This window comes from Heterocephalus glaber, unplaced genomic scaffold (assembly GCF_053883595.1).
Source record: "Heterocephalus glaber isolate CG9 unplaced genomic scaffold, H.glaber_assembly_v1.0 deba00000122, whole genome shotgun sequence".
NCBI classification, from domain to species: Eukaryota; Metazoa; Chordata; class Mammalia; order Rodentia; family Bathyergidae; genus Heterocephalus; species Heterocephalus glaber.
Genome location: NW_028258138.1, coordinates 88,376,408 through 88,398,864, shown reverse-complemented (window position 1 = coordinate 88,398,864; position 22,457 = coordinate 88,376,408). Strand labels below are relative to the sequence as shown.

The following is a 22,457-nucleotide window of genomic DNA, read 5'->3' as shown; positions in this document are numbered from 1 at the left end:
ATCGAACTTGGATCCTTGCGCTTGCGCAGCAGGCGGCAAAACCACTGAGCTAAATCCCCGGCCCCACAACCCTTCTTCTTTTCATTTCTTATTTTGAGACAGGGTCTCACTAAGTTGCCCAGGCTGGCTTTGAACTTGTGATCCTCCTGGCTCGGCCTTCCAAGTAGCTGGGATTACAGGGCTGGATCAAAGAAATTTTTTTAAAGATTTCAGTAAATGTTATTCATGATTCTAGAACCAAGTAACACTTCATTTCAAAAAACAGAATAACTGTTCCCAGTACCACTTTATGTTGTTATTGTTTTGGTGCTGGGGATAGAGCTCAGTGCTTTGGGCGAGCCAGGCAAATGCTCTGCCACTGAGCCACATCCCCAGCCCTGCATAATTCTTGACGAATTTTACTGTTGCTGTAAATGTTTGTTTCTTCTCCTGGATACAAAGACAACAGGATGACAAACCGCAGTATTAGAGAGACACGCAGATGATGTCACACCACTGACACATACGTGGCTCAGGGGTGAAAGAGGACAGAGTTCCACAGTGGGGGTGCTGGGCTGGAGGCTTCAGGAAAAGGAGGGTCCCGAGTGGAATCTTAAAGGAGAAGGGGTCTGGGAACAGGAAAAGGAGGAGGCATGGGCCTCTGGGCAGGATGAGAACAGAGTCCGTTGGCAGCAAGGACTCAGGCCTTTGCTCAGCTCTGTCCTTCGTTCACTTGGTGACTTTGGCCAATTACTTCTCTCTCAGCCTGGGTTTCCTCACTCCAAAAACTGGAGTAGCAATATCATCTTCCTTAGGAGTTTGTGGTCGGGTTAAAGCAAGACAGTGTTGGAGTCATACCTGAAACATAAGAGAACAATCTAGCTTAATAGAAAAAAGCAAAGAATGATCTCTATTCATATCTTTCCACTTACACTGGTTATGAAAGCGATAGTTTTGGAGCGCCTTATATTTATACGAATGTTTTTTTTTTCTTTCATGTATGTTCTAATGTTTCCATCCATCTTGTAAGGGAAGTGACTCTCACCACCTCCACTTTGCAGAAATGGAAATCGAGGCCCAGGAAAGTTAGATGTTCTCCCTCCAACTAATGAGGCCACTCTGCCAACAAAGCCTCAGACTCCAAATCTTTCCATTTTTGCCTAACAGTAAATCAACCAACAAAAAGCCAAGCACAGGCTGGGGATTTATCTCAGTGGTGCTGCTGCCCGCCTTGCAAGCGCAAGGTCCTGAGTTCGATCCCCAGTACCAAAAACAAAAACCCAAAAACCCAAGCAGGACTAGACCCTGAAATGCTTACTAACAGAGTTCTTTTGGCCAAGTGTTATTTCCTTATGAATTGTTTTCCAAACAAGGGCAGACTTTCAACAATGGGATAGAGTTGGAGCCCTAAGGAGTAAGGCCAGGAGCAGGAATCGGAATCGACTCCCTTAGACTTTGTTCCCTTCACAATTCAGCCAGGAAAATAATTAGCCAACTATAAATCAATCAGGAATGCCAAAGGTCAGCCTTTTAAAATTAGAACTCAATCCCAAAGTCTCCCATGAAGTTCAACAATGAATGCTTTGAATCCACATTCCGGTAAGACTGTAACTAGGGAGGCACCGATGCTGAAGCGCTGGCGACATGTGCACAGCCTCCCCCATCCCAGCTCCAAGCCTCGCCTCCCCAGCCCCTTCACGGGCGTGACAAGACTCTGCCCTGGCCTCTCTGCCCTGTCACCAGCTCGGCTCTGCAAGGACTGAGGGGCCCCCGAGGTCTTCTGGGGTGGCCTCTTCCTCAGGAGCCACCTGTAAAGAGAGGTGGGAAATAGGAGATGGAGGGAGAAGGTGAGAGAGGGAAGGAGGCGGAGGAAAAAAAACAGAGAGCGGAACCGGAAGCCAAAGCAGAAGCCAAAGCCAAAGCCACAGGAAGTGTGGAAGCCCTGCTACCAGGGCGTGGCGCTCTGGGCCTTGCATTCGCCGTAGTCTCCCGCCACTCCGGGGCTGCATCGTGTTTGGTTGGTCTTCCAGCCTGGAGCTTCTTGAAACTCTTTACTGAAAAAGCAGCTTGTCCGGTGCCTGGGGATGGACGTGGCTGAGCCTGCTGCTCTTTATGTCTTCTCCTCCTTTTCGCCCCACATTCTTCCTACCAGTGCTTCTGGGCTTGGAGAGGAAGCTGCCCAACGGGGCAGAGCTGGAGAGAAAAATACCCTGGGCTCTTCGAAGGTGAAATTCAGAGAGCATAGAAGCCCCTGAGAAATGGAAACACACACACACACACACACACACACCCCATAACTCACTATGTATTATATATATATGAATTATAAAAATAATGGGTGTCTAGGGAAATGCTTTAAAGGTACTGCTTTAGCTGACCTCTGCCCCATAACTCCAGGGCTTCGTATTCAGGGACAGCCAGGCCCCAAATTGTGAGGATGGAGAAAGGAGATCCTGTGCACTCTCCCCAACCTCTTCTCCTTCGAGAGGGCTTTCCTGTGCCCCCGCAGTGAGAGGGCTCTGAGCCCCGGTGCTTAGCTCTACCACAAGGTCAGCGGAGGGAAGCGCCAATGCCCGGGAGGCCGGCGCGAGGAATGTTTACTCTGTCTGGAGGGCAACAGGGGATCTCGGCTGAGGTGGCCTGTTGAGAAGATAACAGTTTTTCTTTTGTTTTGTTTGAGACAAGGTCTCGCCCCCAAGTCTGCAACCCTCCTGCCTCAGCCTCCTAGCACATATCACTGTGCCCAGCAACAGTAAGTTCTTGTTTACGGCATACTGATATGAGTGGATCGTATAAGTGGCAATGACCTTCAGGCTTTTACAAAAGCAAGAATGTGGGAGAGAAGTCAGGGCTGGATAGAAGGACTGGGTGTCATTTCCTTTAAGTGGGAACTGTGTGATGGGCACACCTGCATGGGGTCCCTGTGGGTGACAACCTGAGTCCCCATAGCCAGAGTCACTGGCACCAGCAGGAAGATCTTCCAGGTCCCATTGGCTCTCAGAATCTACGTTCCAGACCCACAAGATAACAGCTATTTTATGACCCCGATTGGTGCCAAGGCCAGTCAGAATTGAGCAAGGAGAAGGGACAGGGAGGCCTCCAAAGATCCCTCCTTGACACTTTGATCAACTTCTCGGAAGCAGGAGGATTTTATCATCTGTATATTCCTTAGCTGATAACAAGTGAATCCCATACAAATCACCACTTCACATTAGCTCGACCAGTGGTAAGATGGTTGGAATTTTCAGTTGGTTGATTCCATTTCCTCCAAATAGAATGCTTCCATATTAAGTAATTTTTCTGGATTTTCTCCACAGATTGCTAAAAGACACAATTAGCATTGTGTTGGTGCTGGCCGACCCAAACTTAGAGGGAAAGAAAAGTCACAAATTTGGGGAGACTTTGGGAGTGGCAGGAAAGACCTGACATCCAAAGCTACCAGCTCCTTTCTTTCAGTTAGAGAAAGATTTCTGCCTTATCATGGTCCAACAAGTCTTGGCTAAATATTGCCTGTTTAGCAGCCCCAGGAATCACACACATTTGATTTGCTGATGAGTTTGGGGCAGGTTGGTTTTCGTGTTTTAACAGTCCCTGCATGGACGACAGGGCTTTCTGTCCAACAGATGGTGGAGGGCACCCAAAGGAGACTGGAACAGCTCTAAGTCGAGATGCGGCAGGGGCAGACATGAATTCATGGGTGTGTGACTCTGAGGCAGGAGATTAGGGTGTGGCAGGCCAGCTGGGCAAGTGGGTGGGACCTGTCAATCGTGATCCAGGACACACTGTATAGAACAAGTTCCCAAGCTGCCAGCCAGGACCAATGGGGAAGTTACTACCTTCAGTTCTTCTGGTATGAGATCAAGCAGGTTTTTGATAGGATGCCTAGATCTGACATCAGCCTGAGGAGCAGAGAACCCAGAAGATATTGGCCATTAACTTTGTGGCCACTGTACACTCTCTCTTTCTAAGTGGTCCGCTGTCATTCTGCAGAGCATACTTCTTTTCCTGCTTTTAATAAACATAAAACTCACTACCTTTGAGTGTTTTTTTGTTTAAGTCTTTACTCAGAACAAGAACCTGGAAAGAATCTCTAGAAGGAGCCCACAGCACCCCAGGCCCTGGTAACAATGCTGTCTTGAAATCTTGAAACAGGAGGCCCACATTCCCATTTTACACTGGGCCCAGGGTGCAGCTGCTCCTGGTCGGAGATGTTCTATTGGAGAGAATTCTGCATCTGAGGGTAGCAATGGGAACAAGAAGGATAAAGAAAGGAAGAAAAGGAAACGCGGGACAATAATAGAAGCTATGCGGGAATGAATAGAAGTTACCAAACACTACCCAGAAATCGGGCTTTGAGTCCACAAATATTTGCTGAATTGAAGTGGGGTGAAAAGCAGTAGACCCAAAACACTGAGTGAAAACATGAGTCCCAGAAAGAGAGGATAAAGGGAGAAGACAAAACATTTAAAAATACGCTCTTTTAGCAATTGTATTGTAAAGGACCTTGCTTTAAACTTAATTTTTTGGTACCAAAAAATGTAGCTGACTTTTTGTATTTTGTTTTTGCATACTCTTGTAGAAACCATGCCTACAAGCAGTGGATAAGTATTCTAGTTGCAGCCCAGATGTGGTGGTGTACATCTGTAATCCTAACATTCTGGGAGGCTGAGGCAGGAGGATTGCAGGCTCCAGCCTACCCTGGAGAACTTAGCAACTTAGTGAGATCCTGTCTTAAAATAGAAAATAGAAATAGGGCAGGGGGTGTATCTCAGTGCAAAGGCCCTAGATTCAATCCCAGTCCCGGGGGAAAAAAAGAATTCTAGTTGCTCTGAAAACACACACCGGCAATTGATATTTCCTGTTTCTCCCTCCCTTGCTTGTTTTCTTTTAGTTTTGTCATTTGAATGGATGTGTAGAGTTATCATTTTTTTTTCCAGTACCGGGGATCAAACTCAGGATCTTCCAAGGCAGGCAGGACACCACTGAGCTAAATCCCTGGCCCCAGTCTTACTGTGGTTTTAATTTGCCTTTTCCTGAGACTAATTAAAAACATTTGTTTTTCCTTTTTGTCCAGTTGTTCACTTGACAAGGGGTCTGCCGATTTCTCTATTCTGTTGCTTGGTAGCTTGTCCTCTTATTATTGAATTTTCAGAGCTTTAAAATGTACTTTAGATACGAATTCTTGATCAGATATTTGCTTTGCAAATATGCTCTACCTGTTTATGGTCTTTTCCCCCATTCTTTTTATGGCGTCTTTTGGAGAGTCGAAGTTCTTAATTTTGCTGAAGCCCAATTTACTAGTTTCTCTTCGTGGATTGTGTTCTTTGTATTCTATTTACAAAAAATCTTTGCCTGACTCAAGGTCACAGCTATTTTTCCCAGTTTCTCCCCTCCCCCCGTAAAAGTTTTATAGTTTCGAGAACTTGCTTCAGCCTTCCGGAATGCTGGGATTCCAGACGCACTGTCAGACCTGGCTTAGTTCCAGCTTTGCTCTTCTTTCTCTTTTCCTTCCTTCCCTTTCCTTTCTCTCTCTGACTCTTTCTTTTGTCTTTCTTTCCCTCCCTCCCTCCTTCTTTCCTTCCTTTCTCCTTCCCTTTCCCAGTGAGTGTGGGTGTGTGTGTGAGCTTCCAGTGACAGAGGAAAGGGGAAGGGTCGAGAGTCCTCCTCTCCTACTGTGCTCTCCTACTGTGCTCTCCTTTGCTCTGCGGCCCAAACTAGACGCCCCGGGCGGTCCTTGCTCCCCTTCCAGAGGCAGCGCCCGGGGCCAGGCTGCACACTGCGCGACGGCTGCTCCTCCACGTTCGCGTGGTCACAGATCTTCTCGTCGTTCCTCGGGCCTACACAGCACTGGGGACTCCTGAAGGCCCTGTCTCCAGGTGCCGTCGCGCTGGAAGTGGGGCCTCCGCGTGTGAACGTCCCGGAGGACCAGTCTCTGTGCCTCAGCATCGCGCATCGGGCAGAGGAAGTGCCCCAGCCTCGCCCCTTTCCGGATTGTGTTGACAGGGCTCTTGTCCTGGCATAAAGTTTAGGTTCTGTTTGTTAATTTTTTTTTTTTTTTTGAGGCAGGGTCTCACTGTGTAGCTCAGGCTGCCTTGAACTCGAGGCAATCCTCCTGCCTCAGCCTCCCAAGTGCTGGCACTACCGGCGTGTGCCAGCACGCCCGCTCTGTTTGTTAATCTTGACGAAAAACATTCTGTTGGGATTTTGATTGGAATTGATTTGAGCATGTAGACCATTTTGGCAAGACTTGACATTTTAATAATACTGAGTTTTCTAATTCATGAACAAGGTTGATGCATCCATTTACTTGATTTCTTTGATTTCTTTTTTTCTTTTTTTTTTTGTACCAGGGATCAAACTCGGGACCTTGAGCTTGCCAGGCGGGCATAGGAACCACTGAGCTAAATCCCCGGCCCCAACTTCTTTGATTTCTTCCACTAGCATCTTAGAGTTTTCAGGATAGTCTACTTATTTTTTACTACATTTAAACTGAAGTATTTCATGCTTTTCAGTATTCTTATAAAGGTTTTTATTTCAGTTTTCAATTGTTCATTGCTGAAATACAGAAATGAGATGAAATTTTGTTTATTGACCTTGTATCGTGTGACCTAGTTACTGTCTTATTAGTTCTGATAGGGCTTGTCTTTTTTAAATGCTTTGAGATGTTATCGTAAGAAATCATGTTGTCTGTGAATAAAGACAATTTTATTTCTCCTTTCCAATTTGTATGTCTTTTGGGCGTTTTCTTATCTCATTTTCCAAGACTTGGTGGTGTATGCAGACAGCCTTGTGCCTGATTTGAGTGGGAACACTTTCAGCTTTTCACTGTTAAAAATGAGGATAAGCTGGCCTTGCTGGCGTGTGTCCTAGCTACTTGGGAGGCTGAGGCAGGACGATCACTTGAGCTCAGGGGTTAGAGACCAGTCTGGGTCACAAAGGGATGCCCAAACTCAAAACAAACAAACAAATAAGCAAAAAAGCAAATAAATAAATAAGATGTTAGCTGTAAGTTTCTGTTGACGATGCCCCGGTTTGGAGTGGAAGAAATTGTCTTTTTTTGCCAGTTTGTTAAAAGTTTTTAAACAAATACAGAACTTTATAAACCATTTTTCTGCATATATGGGATGATAATAATATGGCTTTTCTCCTTTAGTGTGTCACTGTGGTAAATTACATTAATTTTCAAATGTTGAACAGCCTTTTATGCCTCGGATAATCTTGGTTTTGATATACTTTCTGTATCACTGGCTTGGATTTGCTACTATTTCCCTGAGGATTTTTTTTCCATTTATGTTCCTGTGGAATGTGAGCCTATAGATTTCTTTTCTTTTATGTTGCTACCTGGCTTTTGTATAGGGTAATTAATGCTGGCCTCCTACTGAGACATCAGCTTCCTTTCTCCTCTATGTTCTTGCAGAGTTTATGAAAGCAGGTTTTATTTCTCCCTTACCTACTTCCTAGAATTTGAATATTTAAAGCCATCTGGGTATGAAGATTTCTTTGTTATCAGGTTTTTTAAAGTATAAATACAATTTTTAAAGAGATATAGTACTTTTGTAGCTCTTTTTTCGTAAGTCTTTTCTTGGCTTTTTTGAGACAAAGTCTCACTATGTAGCCCAGGCTGGCCGGAAGCTTTCAAGATCCTCCTGCCTCAGCCTCCTGAGTACTGGGATTACAGGCATGTGTCACCATGTCTGGTTTTTCTTAAATCTTAAGTGAAGTTCAGTTCCTGGCACCAAAATAACAACAGTTGTGGTAATAATAATAATAATGATGAAAATAACAGGACCAGGATGAATGTGGAGCACACATCCCAGGCTTCCCTTCTATGCAGGATCCTAGTTCTGCCCATATTGGTTGCTCTGTGGCGCCTTCCAGCTGATGCTTTATGCATCTTGTTCAGCCCTTTTAGCTGTTTGCAGCAGGAGGGTTAGGGAAAAACAACCACTCTCTTAAGACCCCAACCGGAAGTCCTTGTAGAAATCAAAGGAGGGGTAAAAGCAAGAAGGCAGAACCAACCACTCCTCTGCCCTGGCTGGTGGCCAACGGGCTCGTGTGGCTCACTCGGGTTCCCTGAGCAAACTCCAGACTCCTGGACGCGTCAGGCCCAGCTGCCAGGAAATGAGTAGTCTGCATGTGGATGGGGAAGACATGGGCTTTGTACCTTCCACAGGAAAAGCAAGAGGGCGAGAGGAGAGAGGCATCATTCACCTGGACAGAGCACCATGCTCTGTGCCTATCATTATGCCTGGACCTAGCTCCTGAACAGACAGATATTTAAGGTAAAAATGAGAGAGGGAGAGACAGACTGACAGACACAGAATGAGCGACAGTCACATTGGGGTGACAGTCAGACATCAGCTGGCCAGTGCTTGTGAGCAGGCTCACTCAACACTGCTGTTTTATTTTCCTGAAGATCTGATAGTAGGATCTTCTACTCTCCCACAATTACAAGATCATTTACAATTTTCCAGATTATTTCTTCTACTTGAAATTATTTAATTTTCACCATAACCTTGTGAGATAGCATCGGACAGAACAGGACAGGAAAGACAGAAGGGGGCCAGGGAGACAACCTAGCCCCGGGACCCAATGTATACTTGCTCTGGGAGGGGTTGTGTGTGTGTATGTGTGTGTGTGTTTGTGCGCGTGTGTGCGCATAAGGAACTAGAGAATAGAAAAAGATGTCCTCATTTTGTTGATTGGACTCATCTGATACCAAATAATCCAAGCCAGAGTCCTGTGGCGATGCTGGTGTGTGCACTTCTTTTGCAAATATTTATCGATTTCCTAATAACGAGTCAGCCCTGAGCCAGGGAGATCAGCAGGGAGCGGGCCAGAGATAAGGTGCACCTGGACGTCCCCGTGTGGTGGGATGAGTTCTGCAAGGATGTGGCAAGGTAGGAGCGCAGGGGCCGGGTCTGGGTCTCGTCTGGCGTCACCGAGCATCTCCCGGAAGAGGCAGCCTTGCGACAGAGGTTCCTAGGTAGGTGAATCAGGGCGGAGCATCCAGACAGCTGCCTGAGTGCTTAGCAAATACTCACAATGTTGGTTGAATGGATTGCTAGAGGAATTCCCAGCACAGTTTTTGGGCACTGAATCATGGACAGTTCTGCTTTCTGCTGTTTTCTAGGGAATGTCTTTCCATGCAAAACAGTTAAATTTCGGAAAGCAGAGACTCTCTCTTATCTACCACCCAGATCCTAGACCTGAGGTGCATGTTAGAAGTTGCTGGAGAAGACTTAGACCTGCTGGGCAGACTTGAATAACTACAAATCATTAACTCGAGTCTCCCTGCGCCTGTAAAGCAAAGCAGCAGGTGAAGGAGGAGGGGACAAGACGAGGACCCAACCAATGACGAGTCCCCATCCCATCTGCACACCCCAGGGTTTCTTCAGTCCGGCCCGGAGGAGCCTGAGGAATCCACACCCGGGGGTAAGCAAGGGTCAAGGACAGCTGGGACCCAGATTTGCCAGTTTTCTTTATAGGTCAGGGCGAGACAAGATTCAGGTAGTGCTGCTCCCATATGAGGAGGCCCTCATTTACACCCTAAAAGCCGACTACCAATGCTTAGTGAACTTACAGTTGGAATGCTGGAAGAGATCGCATTTTTTTAAGAAGCAATTTCATAAGGAAGGAAAGTTTCTGCCGAGTAAGGAGATGGCTCAAGACGAACCATGTCCTAAACGCGACCGATCCGGTGTTAGGGTTGCTTATCACGAGGCTCAGATGTTTGCGTTTCTTTCATTTGTTTTAAAACTTCTATTCGCTGTGTTCGCTGATGTTTGTGCAGATTGTTCTAGGCACAGGCATCCTTATTTAACCACGAGGGCCTCTCTCCAATGCTCCCAAAATGATGCTCACTCCGTGCACCTTGTAGTCAGGCCGCTAAAGGCCTGGTTGTCTGTTTTGTCGGCAGTATTTTGGGACCTGGGGTTCTCTCAGCTCTCTTTCCTGTCTCCTTCTTAGCCAGCCCGGTGCAGAGGGGCTTCTCCCGGGAAAGAGGAGCAGTTATGGCTCAACACTTCCTTTTTTTATTGTTGGTTTTGTTTTTTGAGACAAGGTCTCACGTATAGTTCAGGTTGGCCTCAAACTCATGGTGAGCCTCCTGCCTCAGCCTCCCGAAGACTGGGATTATAGGCTTGACCCATCACACCCGGCAGGATCCTTTCTGTGAGGATGTAAACAGTGCCATTTTTTTGTTTTTTGGGGTTTTTTTTAGTGACACGGTCTTGCTATGTAATTCAGGATGGGCTTGAATTCACTATGTAGCCAAGGCTGGCCTTGAACTTGCGCTATCCTCCTGCCTCCCCAAGCGCTGAGATCACAACCAGCCCATTCCTGTTCTTAAAGGATTTGAGTTTTGCGTTCCCAGCCAGTAGGTGGCCCTAGAAATTCTCGCCACGCCCACAGGACAGAATGGTCTGTCTTTCAGCCCCCGCCCTGAATTGTTTCTCAGATGAGGACGGAAGATGGACCAGGCCAGTGGAGCAGAGGCCCTTACTCTGTCCAGGGTGGAACGCGGCGTGGAGAACCAGGGTCTGGAGCTCACGGTAATCCACCAGGGTCTCCGCCCCGTGGGGTGGCTGCCCCGCCGCAGGCCCCTGGCGGCTCCTGATCCCCGTGGCGAGGGACGGACCCCGTGACTGGCCCTGTGACTGACCCCGGCTCTACGTGTGCTCACAGGAAGACGGCGCAGATCCCGGGGGAAGCCAGAAGACCACGGTGCCAGGGCCTCAGCAGAGGTACGGAGGTCCCAGAGTCCATTCCACTTAGGGCCTCGGGGGTCTGGGGGCGCCGAGCGAGAGAAGATCGCAGGAGCCCAGGTCTTATTTGGAGATGAGACCACAACTGTATATATATTTATATTATATATATTTGTTACCTCTGCTATCCCAGCACTCCGGAGGCTGAGGCAGGAGGGTTATGAGTTTGAAGCCAGCCTGGGGTTTACAGTGAGTTCAAAGTCAGCCCAGACTGCATAGCAAGATGCTGTCTCAAAAAACCAAAACTGGGCCAGGGATTTAGCTCAGTGGTACCACTACCTGCCTTGAAAGCGCAAGGTTCTGAGTTCGAACCCCAGTGCCAAACCCCTCCCCCCAAAAAAACTCAGAACCAAAATAACAAAACAATTCCCCTAAAACAAGCAAAACCCTGTGCCCTAAACAAGCTCATTAGCGTTAGATGGATGAGTAGCAGCAAGGATAGTAATGTGACAGCTTTGAGTGCTTACTGTTGTGTAGTGTAATTGAATTTTTTAGAAGAGGTGTTACTAATTTTAACACCTTTCATTAAATTAGAAAATAGAAGCTTAGAAATTAACTTTCCCATATCAATTTTTTTTTAAAAAAAGATTTTCTGGAATATTTTCTGAAAATGGGGGGAAAAGACAATCAATGGGAAAAAGACAAAAGGATGTGAATCAGAGTTAGGAAGCTGAGGCAGGCAGATCTGTCTTGCAAATCAACAGAGGGTCTCAAGAATAAAGGCAGGGGGCCGAGGATTTAGCTCAGTGGTTCCGCTGCCTGCCTCGCAAGCACAAGGACCCGAGTTCGATCCCTGGTACCAAAAAAAAAAAAAAGGATGTGTGTCTGTAACACAGAGCTGCTCCCAAACATTTTATTTTTACTCTTTATTTTTAAGAATTATCCAAGTGACTTCTTATAAGCTTCCAAATTCTGTTTTCTTCTCCACAGTGTTTCTCTGTATACAATTTTATGTAAAAAATCAATTGCTATATTTTAATGTGAACATTACCACTATTTTTGGTTTCTACTTTTTTATATTTAACAGTCTATGAATTGACAATAAACACGTCATCAATTTTTCATGCTTATATAATATTCCATACTTTGGCTGGGCATAGTGGCACATGCCTGTAATCCCAGGACTTTGGGAAGCTGAGACAGGAGAATTGCATGTTTGAGCCCAGCTGGGGCAACTTAGTAACATAGTGAGACTCTATCACAAAATAAGATAAAGTAAAATAGGTGGGGATATAGCTCAGTGTGAAGGCACTTACTCAACTCCAGGATTCGAGTGGGAAGGAAGCCACAGGTAACGCTGAACACGCGGGCATGGCTGTTTGAATAAAACTTTATTTATAAAATGGAAGGCGATGGACTTGACCCTCCAGTCCCGTGCGCTGACCATTGGTCTACAGGGAATGATAACCCAGGCCTAATGTGTAACATGTGCCTGCCGTGTAAATACTCCCAGACCGGCTGATTTCAGGTTGTGGAGAGAGAAAGAGGCGGGCAGAGAGACAAAAGGAGGGATGCGCTGGCTGGGGACATGTAGGATGTCCTAAGGAGTCTGGTCTTCTACTAGGGAGCTGAACGGGTTTTAGAGAGGAAAGGAAAGGAGGCACTTTCCAAAAAGAACTGTCAGGATTGACGATGAATTCTAGGCCAGGGCTCCTAGGGCAGTCACAGCCTGGCCTTCCGCCTCCCAACACAGGATGATTCCATCTCCTCTGTTTCCATCTCTTTCTCAGCTGGCCCATTTCTCCCCAGCAACACAGTAAAACAACCATTCAGGGCAGGTTTGAGAGCTTAGAAGAGTTTGCTGGTGGTGCTGGGTGCTTGTTTCTAGGTTGCAGTGAACCTGAGGACATCGGGGGTTGAGAGGGAGGAAGAGAGAGAAAGAGAGAGGGGTGGATGAGAGGAAGGGTCCATAAGAACAGCACCCTCAGAACCAAGCCCGAGGGATTACTGGGGAAGGGTTGTGACCACAAGCGGCAGGATGATGCTGGAGAATGAGGAAGGACAAGGGCCCTAGGCAGAGAGGCGGACTCTCCATAAAGCCGGGGGTGGCAGGGAGAGAATGCAGAAAACTAGGCCGCTTCTGTGTGTCCTGAGGACAGGCCGGAGGGAGCCTGTCCTGGGGCCAGGAATCCAGTCCTAAATGTGGGCCTGGCCCTGGGAGAGAGAGACGCACTTTTCCCTCGTCTGTCTTCCAACTCCCCTCCTGCCAGTGTTTGACTGGAAAGGAAGGGGTGCCAAATGAAAATACTCGTTGACATGAATGGCTTATCATTTGAGCTAATTACCGGGAAAGACAATGGGGACCACAGGAATTTCCAGGGAAGGCCTGAATTCAAACGGAGCCCAGTGAAGCAATCACAGCTCACAACAGTAGAGCGGAACCCTGGCCCCAGACTGGCGTCCGAAGCCTTCTTGGCTGCCTGGCTCTTGTCTTCTGCACTGTGATGCTTCTGCTGGTTTTCCTTTAGCAGTTATTTTAAAACTAACATTCTTGTTCAATCCCCAGCATTGCCAATAAATAAATAAATGAACATTTTCAAATTTCCAGTCCCACTTATTCTACTTTTCTTACCATTTCCACGACCATCCCTGCTGCTAATTAGTATATAATCCAATTTCCTTCCTTCCCCTCCCTCTTTTCCTCCTTCCCTCCTGTCTTTCTCTCTTTTCTTTTGGTGGTGCTGTGGATTGAACCTGGGGCCTTCACACAGAGCTACAGCCCCAGACCTTTTTCTGTTTTGTATTTTGAGACGGTCTTGCTAGGTCACTCAGTTGCCTAGGCTGGGCTCAAACTTGTGATCCTCCTGCCTCAGCCTCCCAGAGTGCTGGGATCACAGGTGTGACCACCTCTCCGATGTCATTTCTTTCTAGAAGATCAACTGTTGTTTTTTTCCTGTCATCAATTTCCTCATTCATCATGCCAACACCACTTATAATATTACCTTATAATTTGCTTTGTCTGTCCTTTTTTTCTTTGTCTCTCAGAAAAAGAAGTCTCTCTTGCTTTTTTTAGCAAATCTGCCAGTTTCTGCTTTTTAATTGGACTGTTTAGGCCACTTATATTTAATGGATTAATCCTGTCATCTTGATGTTTGTTTCTTGTTTCATCTGCCCTTTGTTCATCTTTGCCTCTTTTTATGCCTTCTTTCACATTAACTGAATATTTTTAAATGACTTCATCATATCTTTTTTTGTTGGCTATTAGCCATAACCTTTGTTTTATTAGTGGTTGCTTTAGGGTTTGTAGTTACTTCTTTAATTTACCAAGTCTACCTCAAATGTTACTATACCCATTACCATAGAGCAGTGGTGGCAAACCTATGGCACACGTGCCACCGTGGGCTGTTTGTATCACTGGAAGCTCTAAAAGGTTCGACATCACTCCCATAGCATCTAAGAACCTTATAATAGTGTACTTCTAGCTCTTCTCTTCTAGCCTTCACCCTACAGTTGCCATACCTTTTACTTCCTGTGTATATCATACATGCTATACTACACTATTATTATTTATTAGATACATTATCTTCCCATCTCCTCCAATTTAAATATATCTATGCCTGCATGAATGTTTATCTTTCCCTTTCTTTATCAAACTGTGCTCCCTGTTTGAATCAGAAACAATCCCCCCCCCCCCCCCCCCCCCGCTCACCAAGTGCTTCACCACCGAGCTGCCTCCAGCCCCTCTTGGCCATCTTTTCCACCCCACTCTTCTCCATCCCCACACAGGCCCTTCCTCCCTGCATTGCCAGTCTCTCCTTCCTCCTCTGATGATTCCCCAGTGTGTAACTGTACACAAGCTCCTTCCTGATACATGAACAAACAAACCAGCCTGTCCCTTCCTGGCCAAGCCGCATGGCAAGTAGGGTTTATTTGTTGTTCCCATTCACTGCTGGCCGAGTGCAATCTTGTTTTTCCCACTTGTGTCCCCGTGAGGTGTTCTCACCAGGTGACCAGAGACGCCACCTCGTCAGGTCCTGTGCACACTATGGTCCCCGAGTGGCCTTCTAACCCCTCTTGAGAGCCCTGTGTGTGTGTGTGTGTGTGTGTGTGTGAACCCAGGGCCTCTCACGTGCTAGGCAAGTGTTGTACCACCGAGCGGCCAGTGTTTTGTTGACAGCTAGAGGCACAGCCGGAAGGAGGAGGCACACAGGGTTGCAGACTAAAGTGCAATCGCCAGGGCCCAGCAGGCCAGGAACACCGCATCCTGGGGGCCACACGCGCTCCCACCAGTGGCCCCGAGAGGCCGACATGCAGGGGTGGGCGGGGTGCTGTGTCCCACAGAGTGAGAGGATGTATGATGCCTTGTGAGCCACAGGATCTGGGTTAAACCGGAGGGAGGGTCCGTGGCATCTAAGACAGCTTCATCTTCTCAGAGCCAACATTGGAGGAGAACTGAGCTCTGGGACCTTGTGTCAGCTGCTGTGTCTTCACCCATGCGTTTGCGGTTGAGCCTCTGCTTTCTCCCCCTCTGCTCCTTGATTCGCTGTACCCTGCCTGTGGGTTCAGTGTCAACCTCCTCTGTAATCAGCTTCCTCCTGGCTTTCTCTCTTTCGTTCTTTTTCACTGTCTAATTTTCCTAGGGTGGCCTTGAACTTGTGATCCTCCTGCTTCCGCAGCCCAGAAAGGTGGGATTACAGGCTTGCACTAAGCACCATGCTCAGCTCTTTTTCACTTTATTTTTGCGGTGCTGAATGGATCCCAGGGCCTCACAGATGCGAAGCACGTGCTCTTCTGCTGAGCTGCACCTCACCAGCCCCAGGCTGCTCACCTATAGTAGCCGATCTGGGCTGCTTGTGCATCCATTGCCACTTCCCACTTCCGCTTCGGCTTCCAGGGCGACCTCTCTAAAGGGCCCGTCTCGTCCTGTTATTACCTTGCGTAGATTCTCCCATGGCTCACTGCTGTCCACAAGGCAGGGTCTAGCTTCCTGTGCCTGGCGAATCAACGGCATGACCTGGGGTCTAGCCTCCTTCCCGGGCTTGCTTTCTTCCATCCGCTGTCTCCAAGCTCCTGGGATCCCAGAGACAAAGAATCTCCCTGTTATTTCCAAGACGTGAGGCTCACTCACGTATCGTTTCCTGTTCTAGAGATGCTCCACCCTCTCTACCTCCCCGCAAATGTCCACTTAGCCGGTCTCTCCCCGCTTCCTTTCGTCTGCCTTCTCCGGTGTGAAAATGTCTTTGCATTTCACAAGCATGGTTATCTGTTCCCTCTTCTCTGCTCTCTTAGCTTTCCTAAATGGGATTCTGGAATGGTCCCTCTAGAATTTCGCCTTTTGTCTGCAACTAGAAGCAGCTTGGAGAGATGGGTGAATCTGGATTTTAAACCCCAACTTTGCCACCTGCTGGCAGGTCGGTGTCCTTGCTTCTAAACTTGCAACCCTGTTAACCCTGTGGTATTTCGGGAAGATGGCGGAGGAGCCTTTGCTGTCCCTGGTAAGTAGCTGGATCTTGTCTTCACAGGCAGACTTTTTAATAAGCCCCCGTGTGCTCACATTCACCCCTTCGTCTCCTGAGATTCACTTTGCACTCGGTCATTCTCCTGGAAACCCAACCGGTCACCTCTTCACTGTCAAATCCAGCTTCTCATTCATCGTGCCATGCTTTTTCTGTGTCACAAAGTATCATCTACCTCCCCTCCTCTTTGAAAACCATTTCTCTCGCTGGTTTCCTCCAGCTCCACAGCTGCTCCTACTAAGTCGACTGCCTCTCCTGATTGTCCTATTATGACTCTTCTGACTTCCTGGCTGGAGGGGCAGGGATGACAAGAAGGGGTGGGGATGAGGAGAAAAGTTGGTGTACGAGTGACATCGTTTCCTAGGCAGGAGGTCTGAAAAGCTGTCCCAGCCCTATGCTGCAGATCAGTGCAAGTCCCAAGTGCAGAATTTCAGGTGACCTGTTTTTACTGGGCCCCTATTATTTCCATTAGTGCCTAACCCTATCCTTAGCAGCGGAAGTACCAAGAGCTCCTCAGCCCTCAGATTCCCACTGAAGTCATTAAAAGATTGGTAAATAGGGACAAACTGTATCACCACAGGAAGTCCGCAGTGGGTATTAGTCACATCCTGAAAACCTAGAGAAATTTTGCTTGCTGGGGAATTATACTAAAGGCCTTGGCCTGAAAAGTTCACTGGAGGTAGAGTCAAGAGAACATCTGCTCTGGGAAGCCTCCCTGCCTGTCAGAACCACTACTCCCTCGAACTCGGAGACCTCAGAATTCTGGAAGGAGGAAGTGGAGGGTGGGCTGCATGGCCTGCCAGAAACCCTGCCACACGGCTCCTACCTGTCTGGGTGGGGCTCTGGCTTCCGGCCTCCACATCAGTAGTGTCTGCTGTCCTCTGAGATGGGCACATCAGGCCGGGCTGTGGGCCCTGCCTGGAGGAGAGCTCTTTCCAAGGCAACAGCCGCCACATCTCCGCAGTGAGGGCCCTGGCTGTGTTCTGGTTTAGGGTCCCTCTGCCTGGGCGAAGGGTCTCAGAACCAGCCGTTCCCACACACAGAGCCTCTGCCTCCAATTTAAGCCAGCTGGCTGCCCCCTGAGAGGCCTTTCCCTGGCTCCTCAACCCCTATTTGATTTTCTACCTTGACTCTTAACATGCTTTTGCTTCTAAAGCTCTGTTTCCATTGTCCCTTGGGCGCTTCTTAATCGTTTTCTAGTCCCTGCATGACACCAGCTCCTTCGGTTCAGCTGTATACGTAGATTTGAATTTGGCGACGTGGTATCTGATGCAGTGCCCACTGACAAATTCTTTGTGTGCTGTCATCAAAATAAAACCTTTAATCCCTTTCAATTGGCCACTTCTGCCCTTCTGCATACCACTATTTGGTCCTGGATCGACTCATTTCTTTATTTTAGTTTTTTCTTCAAGCTACAGCAGCAAAGACTCACCCAAGACCACGCTGCCCATAGTCACTGGAGCTGGATCCTCCAAGGCTGCCCCAAGCTTTCCATTTTAATGGCCCAGTCGGTCCTTTTCAGTCCCAGGAGCTCCATGTCCCTTAGTTGGGAGAGTTTCCACATCTTGTAGATAGGGCCACTGAGGACATGCATGCACACCTTGCTGCTAGGCTTAAAGTCACATTCAGCTAGGACGTCCCACCTTGTCCCATGTGCTGCAGGCAGTAAGCATGTACATGATAGGGCTATCAGTGGCCTGCACCTGCAGTGCCTCTCGCACATACACCAGAGCCCTTCTCAGGGTTTACATACTTCCTGGCAGGTTATGGGTAGGGAACTAGAATTCACCACCTATCAGTTAGATTTCTTTTCAGTTCAGCTTCCTATTAAGCACTAATGCTCAAACTGTACCATTACATGACGTAAAGAGCTTGGTAGTATTAGGAAGACCTTGCCCCGTGCAGGGTACCGGGACTATGTTTCTATGCACTGCTTCTCAATTGCTTCAAAAGGGAGAGAAAGCTTGTTTTATCTTTTTCCTTTGGAATACCTCTTATTCATGGATTTCCTTTTTCAACCAGAAGCCCAGTTCCAAGCTGATATTCTAGGATCCTGTTGTTCATAGGTTTTACTGAAACGAATAGACTTAATTGGTTTCCTAAACTACCCACTGGACTTTAGTTCCCAGGAAATGGTGGTCTATGGTCAGGAGGTGACAGCAGCACTCTTATTGAGGCCTGGGACTTCCGTCAAGTCATGGACCAGTGTGTGCCTCCTCTTTTTGCAGTGGTCTTGTTCCACCAGCATTTGATTGGGTATAATTTTAGACCAGATTCACCTAGTGCATCAGTCTGGGTCCTAGCAGGAGAGAAAGAGTGTACTTAAGTTAGGATAACTGGAGAGGGCTTTGTTTACAGAAAGACCATTATAAAGGTGTGTGCGAGGTATAGTGGAACCCAGGAGAAAGGATACTGCAAGAAGCTAAGGTTTGAAGCAGTGAACAGTTGCTTTTCCTAGGCTGAAGGGATGAGATGCAGGAGAACCCACAGGAGCCAGACAAGACCTCCTTCCTCAGTGTGCTGACCCCAGTCTTCCCATTCTCTGGCTCTCACTGGGTCCCACTGGGAGAACCCAACTTGATTAGCCCGAGGGCCTGGAGTCTATGGGCGCTGTCCACATAGGTTGGAATCCCATGAGCGGAGCAGCAAACCAAAGATCTGGCACATTCGGAAGTCTAGTGTTGAATTAGGTCCATTCCTTGCTGCAGTTTGAATGTTGTTCCAAAGATGATGCTAGGCTCAGACAGTGACACCTCTGAGCAAAGCTGTATGCTCCCTACTCTTTCTGTTAAGCACAGAAAGGCCCAGAGCTCTTGAGTCCCTAAATATCCTCCTGAATTGGTTTGGTGAGATGGTGATCAAGATAATTTTCTTGGGGCTGGTGGGATAGCTCAGTGACAGAGTATGTGCTCAGCACACACGAGGCCCAGAGTTCCGTCCTATTGCATGTGACACGCATGCACATCCCCACACACGTGCACACACTTAGCTTTCTCCCGCCTCAGCTTACCTGTACCTGATAATGCACACTGCTACCACAGGGGTGGGCCCTCTGCTGAAGGGGACAAGGATGGGGTGGGGGCAAGGTTGGACAGCAGGGAGCAATGGAGAAAGGGCCACGAAAGTGGATGAAGACCCAGGACATTTGGAATTAGTGGCTGGCTGGTCCCAGCCCTGGCTAAGCTGTCCTGCCTCAGCACGATGCCCAGCTGGGACCTTCTTGCTGGGCTCACCTTCTTTGGAGCTTCCAAGGTTTAGAAATGAGAGCTTTCTGCTCACATGGCTGCAGAAGGCTGCAGATAGTCAGAAGCGGCAAAGACAGGTGAGCCTGTGGTCTAGGGAAGATGCAGCATGGGGTGATGGTTAGAGCTCAGAGTCAGAAGCCAGGCGGCTGGAGTTTATATTCGATCTCTGACCCTCACAGCCTCTGTGAGGGCTACCTGTTTTTCTTAAAGGAGTCAGTGAGTTAGCATTTGCAAAGTCCTCAGAGCCCAGCACATGCAAAGACCCCTATAAATGTTGGTCAAACTCGAACAGCGGTACTTGCTGGGTATCTCCCAGGCCTGCCCACCTAGGGATTCCTGAGATTGGCAGTGGTTTCCTTCCTGTCAATGCACACGTGACTGTTAAAGGTTATGGGCCTGTGTGGTTTTTAGGAAAGGATAGCAAAATTGCCTCTAAGATGAACAGGCTCTCTTCTGAGCAATACCTGTCCTTTGGCGACAGGCAAAGAGTAGACCCCTGATCTGCCCACCATTCACTTCCGTGGTAGGACACTATCAAGGATATTCCTGGTCCAGGCTGAGTAGGGCCATTCTGTCCTGCGGCGCATTGGCATATTGCCTCTCGGGCATGGCCGGGGCACCCTTCAACATCCCCCGGCTGAGGAATTTTCTTCATCGACTAAGAGCAAGTTGTGCCTTTGGCCAGGTAATGTAAGTCCTGAGATTCGGTACAAATGGGATGCAGTAATTCTTGTGTTTTAATTGTGGGTTCTCATCAGGAGGAATCTACAGCCTTTCATTAAGGCAAGAAGTTTCTGTGCAAGACATGCCAGACTGTTCAAGAAGATCCTGTTGGGCCTCTTGTGTCTGGGTGAGATAATGAGAATTTATGGAAGGGAGAAACACAATCGCTTTAGGAATGTCACCTTGTGTCATGGTGATTACTAGGTAGAAAGCAATTTTATTCTTAAAGTGGCCTAAAGGCTATTTGATGTGCAGATCTTAACTCCTTGCAGGCAAACCATAATTTATTCAATTGCACCTGCAGGAGCAAGTAAAATTTCACAATAAAATAGTTTTCAAAACTGTGTTAGGTGACAGATTGAAAATGTTTCAGGGAAGAAGGGCTTATCTATTTTTTAGTGTCTTGATTTCATGCAGAGCACAATTTCCTGTAGTCTTTATGAGGGGAGCCTGTATTATAGATCATGTATTTGCTGGTTTACAAGTAAAATCACTGATATAAAATATTTTTAAGACAGTAAATCTCTGTTTAAAATAAATTGTCAGCGATGTACAGGGCTTCAATGTCAACATTAGAAGCAGCTGGGAGGGTGACAACAAAAATTATATTTTGGGGTGGGAAAGGGAGGGTGATGGCCATATGGCTGTCTTTCCTCATGGTTGGCTTGTTTACATGATTTGTTATTGTTGTTTGGCGGTGGGGAGATCCACTCCCCGCCTCCATCCCAGGCAAGCACTCTACCTCAGAGTTACATCCCCAGCCTTATGCTTACATGGCTTTGCCCAAGAGAAAAGTTTAACCTTTTAGCATTTGAACACTACTGGGGCGATGCAGTTTCAAGAGGAGATGAATGGCTTTTGAAAACTCTCATGGTGGTTGCTTATGGAATCTACTCTAAGGGATGGAAAGGGATATCTATCAGATAAGAGTGAGGTTTCACCAGGGACCAGGGGACATAGGCGATCTTCAGAATAAATCGGAGTGGCCTTGGGAATCTAAGAAGAGAGCAGTTAGAGTTCTCCTTGGCCTCGAGGGGTGCAGCCTATCTGGCAGCAGGGCTGGGTGGCGAGATCTCTGGAAGGTTTCTTGCTCGAAGCCACAGGCACTCAGGGCAGGACCTTCATTTGCCCACCAAGGCTCTGCCTCGCTGATCCTCCGCACCTTCCTTCTCTTTTTAGCATACACTGCCTACTTCCTGGCAGCTTGCATCCTGGATTTCCACAGGGCACTGGCCTTGTTCGTCATCACCTGCTTGGTGCTCTTTGTCCTGGCTCACCACTTTCTGGAAAAGTTCTTTGGTAAAAAATTAAGCAGATGTCTGAAGCCCTTGAAAAACTCTCGCCTGCGAGTTTGGATGCAGTGGTAAGAGAAGACTCTCAGTATCTCTGGCCCCTCAACTCATCCTGAACCCCAGCCTGCTCCTACTTCTCCTCTGACAGTTCCTGAATGGTCTCTCAGGCCCTTACCTAGATTTCGAAAAACCAAAGGGCAGAAGGCAAAGGGCAACACCACGCCTCTGTGTGCCAGATCTCAGGCTGGTCCTGGGTCTCAGCCTTGGGTCTCAACATTGCTAGGGCACAAGACAGGCTGTTTTAGAGAAGAGTTTCAGTCTAAGGTCAGGCCTGTGTCAGAAAGGAGAAAAACCACGCTTCTCTCCAATGAAGTTATCAGAGCACAGAGGCTTGCAGTTGGATTGTTATGGAGTTAATTATGTAGTTAATATCTGTGTCTCCCTTAGGTCCCTGATATTTTTATGCCTTTCCCTATCTAGTCTTCCAGAGCTCCTCCACCCACTGATGGCTTTTACAATTCCTTAGAATTTAAGGAGCAAGCTTATTATTCAGTATACACCAAAACCAGATTCCAAGCAGCTTCTCTAACTATGTCATGCACATGTCCTTCAACACAGACTAACTCTCAGATTGCTCATCAATCTGTGAGTCCAGTGGATGCATAGTGTTAAGGACGCAGGTGTTAAGGATGTTTGCAACAGAGACACTCTGGAGAAATCACACCACCTAAATTTTGGGTCACTGACTTATTAGACACTGGGGAGAGAGAGCTACAATGACTTTGCTCTTTAATAAGATAGATTCTGGAAGCCAGATTTTCTTCTCTGTAAGTAAACTAGGTTTACAGCGAGAAGGGCTCTGCATTTCAGTCATGACCTGTGAATGCCTTCTGTAGTTTGGCTCCAGAGCTGTCGTGATTGAACGGTGTGCTCTTGTGTTTTGTTTTATCCATGATCTCCCTCCTCATTCTTTCCCCTTGGACTTGAAGGCTGAAA

The 22,457-nt window shown here is 47.5% G+C and overlaps 1 protein-coding gene across 13 annotated transcripts in view; it reads left to right on the top strand.

Moving 5' to 3' along the window:
• Slc28a2 (solute carrier family 28 member 2) overlaps nt 1-22,457 on the top strand; it is a 52,953-nt gene that overhangs the window by 16,846 nt on the left and 13,650 nt on the right. Inside the window, exons 1-6 of one of the 13 annotated variants that reach the window (XM_013074542.3) lie at nt 8,147-8,261; nt 9,180-9,414; nt 10,439-10,532; nt 10,666-10,724; nt 20,205-20,296; nt 21,349-21,532. In XM_013074542.3, the coding sequence (XP_012929996.1) occupies nt 10,452-10,532; nt 10,666-10,724; nt 20,205-20,296; nt 21,349-21,532 (416 nt within the window). In that variant the 5' untranslated portion in view covers nt 8,147-8,261; nt 9,180-9,414; nt 10,439-10,451. Of the gene's footprint in view, nt 1-8,146; nt 8,262-8,947; nt 8,966-9,037; nt 9,415-9,468; nt 9,632-10,414; nt 10,533-10,665; nt 10,725-20,204; nt 20,297-21,348; nt 21,533-22,457 lie in introns of those variants that run through there. The other 12 variants (XM_087181315.1, XM_087181301.1, XM_087181305.1 and 9 more) reach the window with 12 other exon arrangements.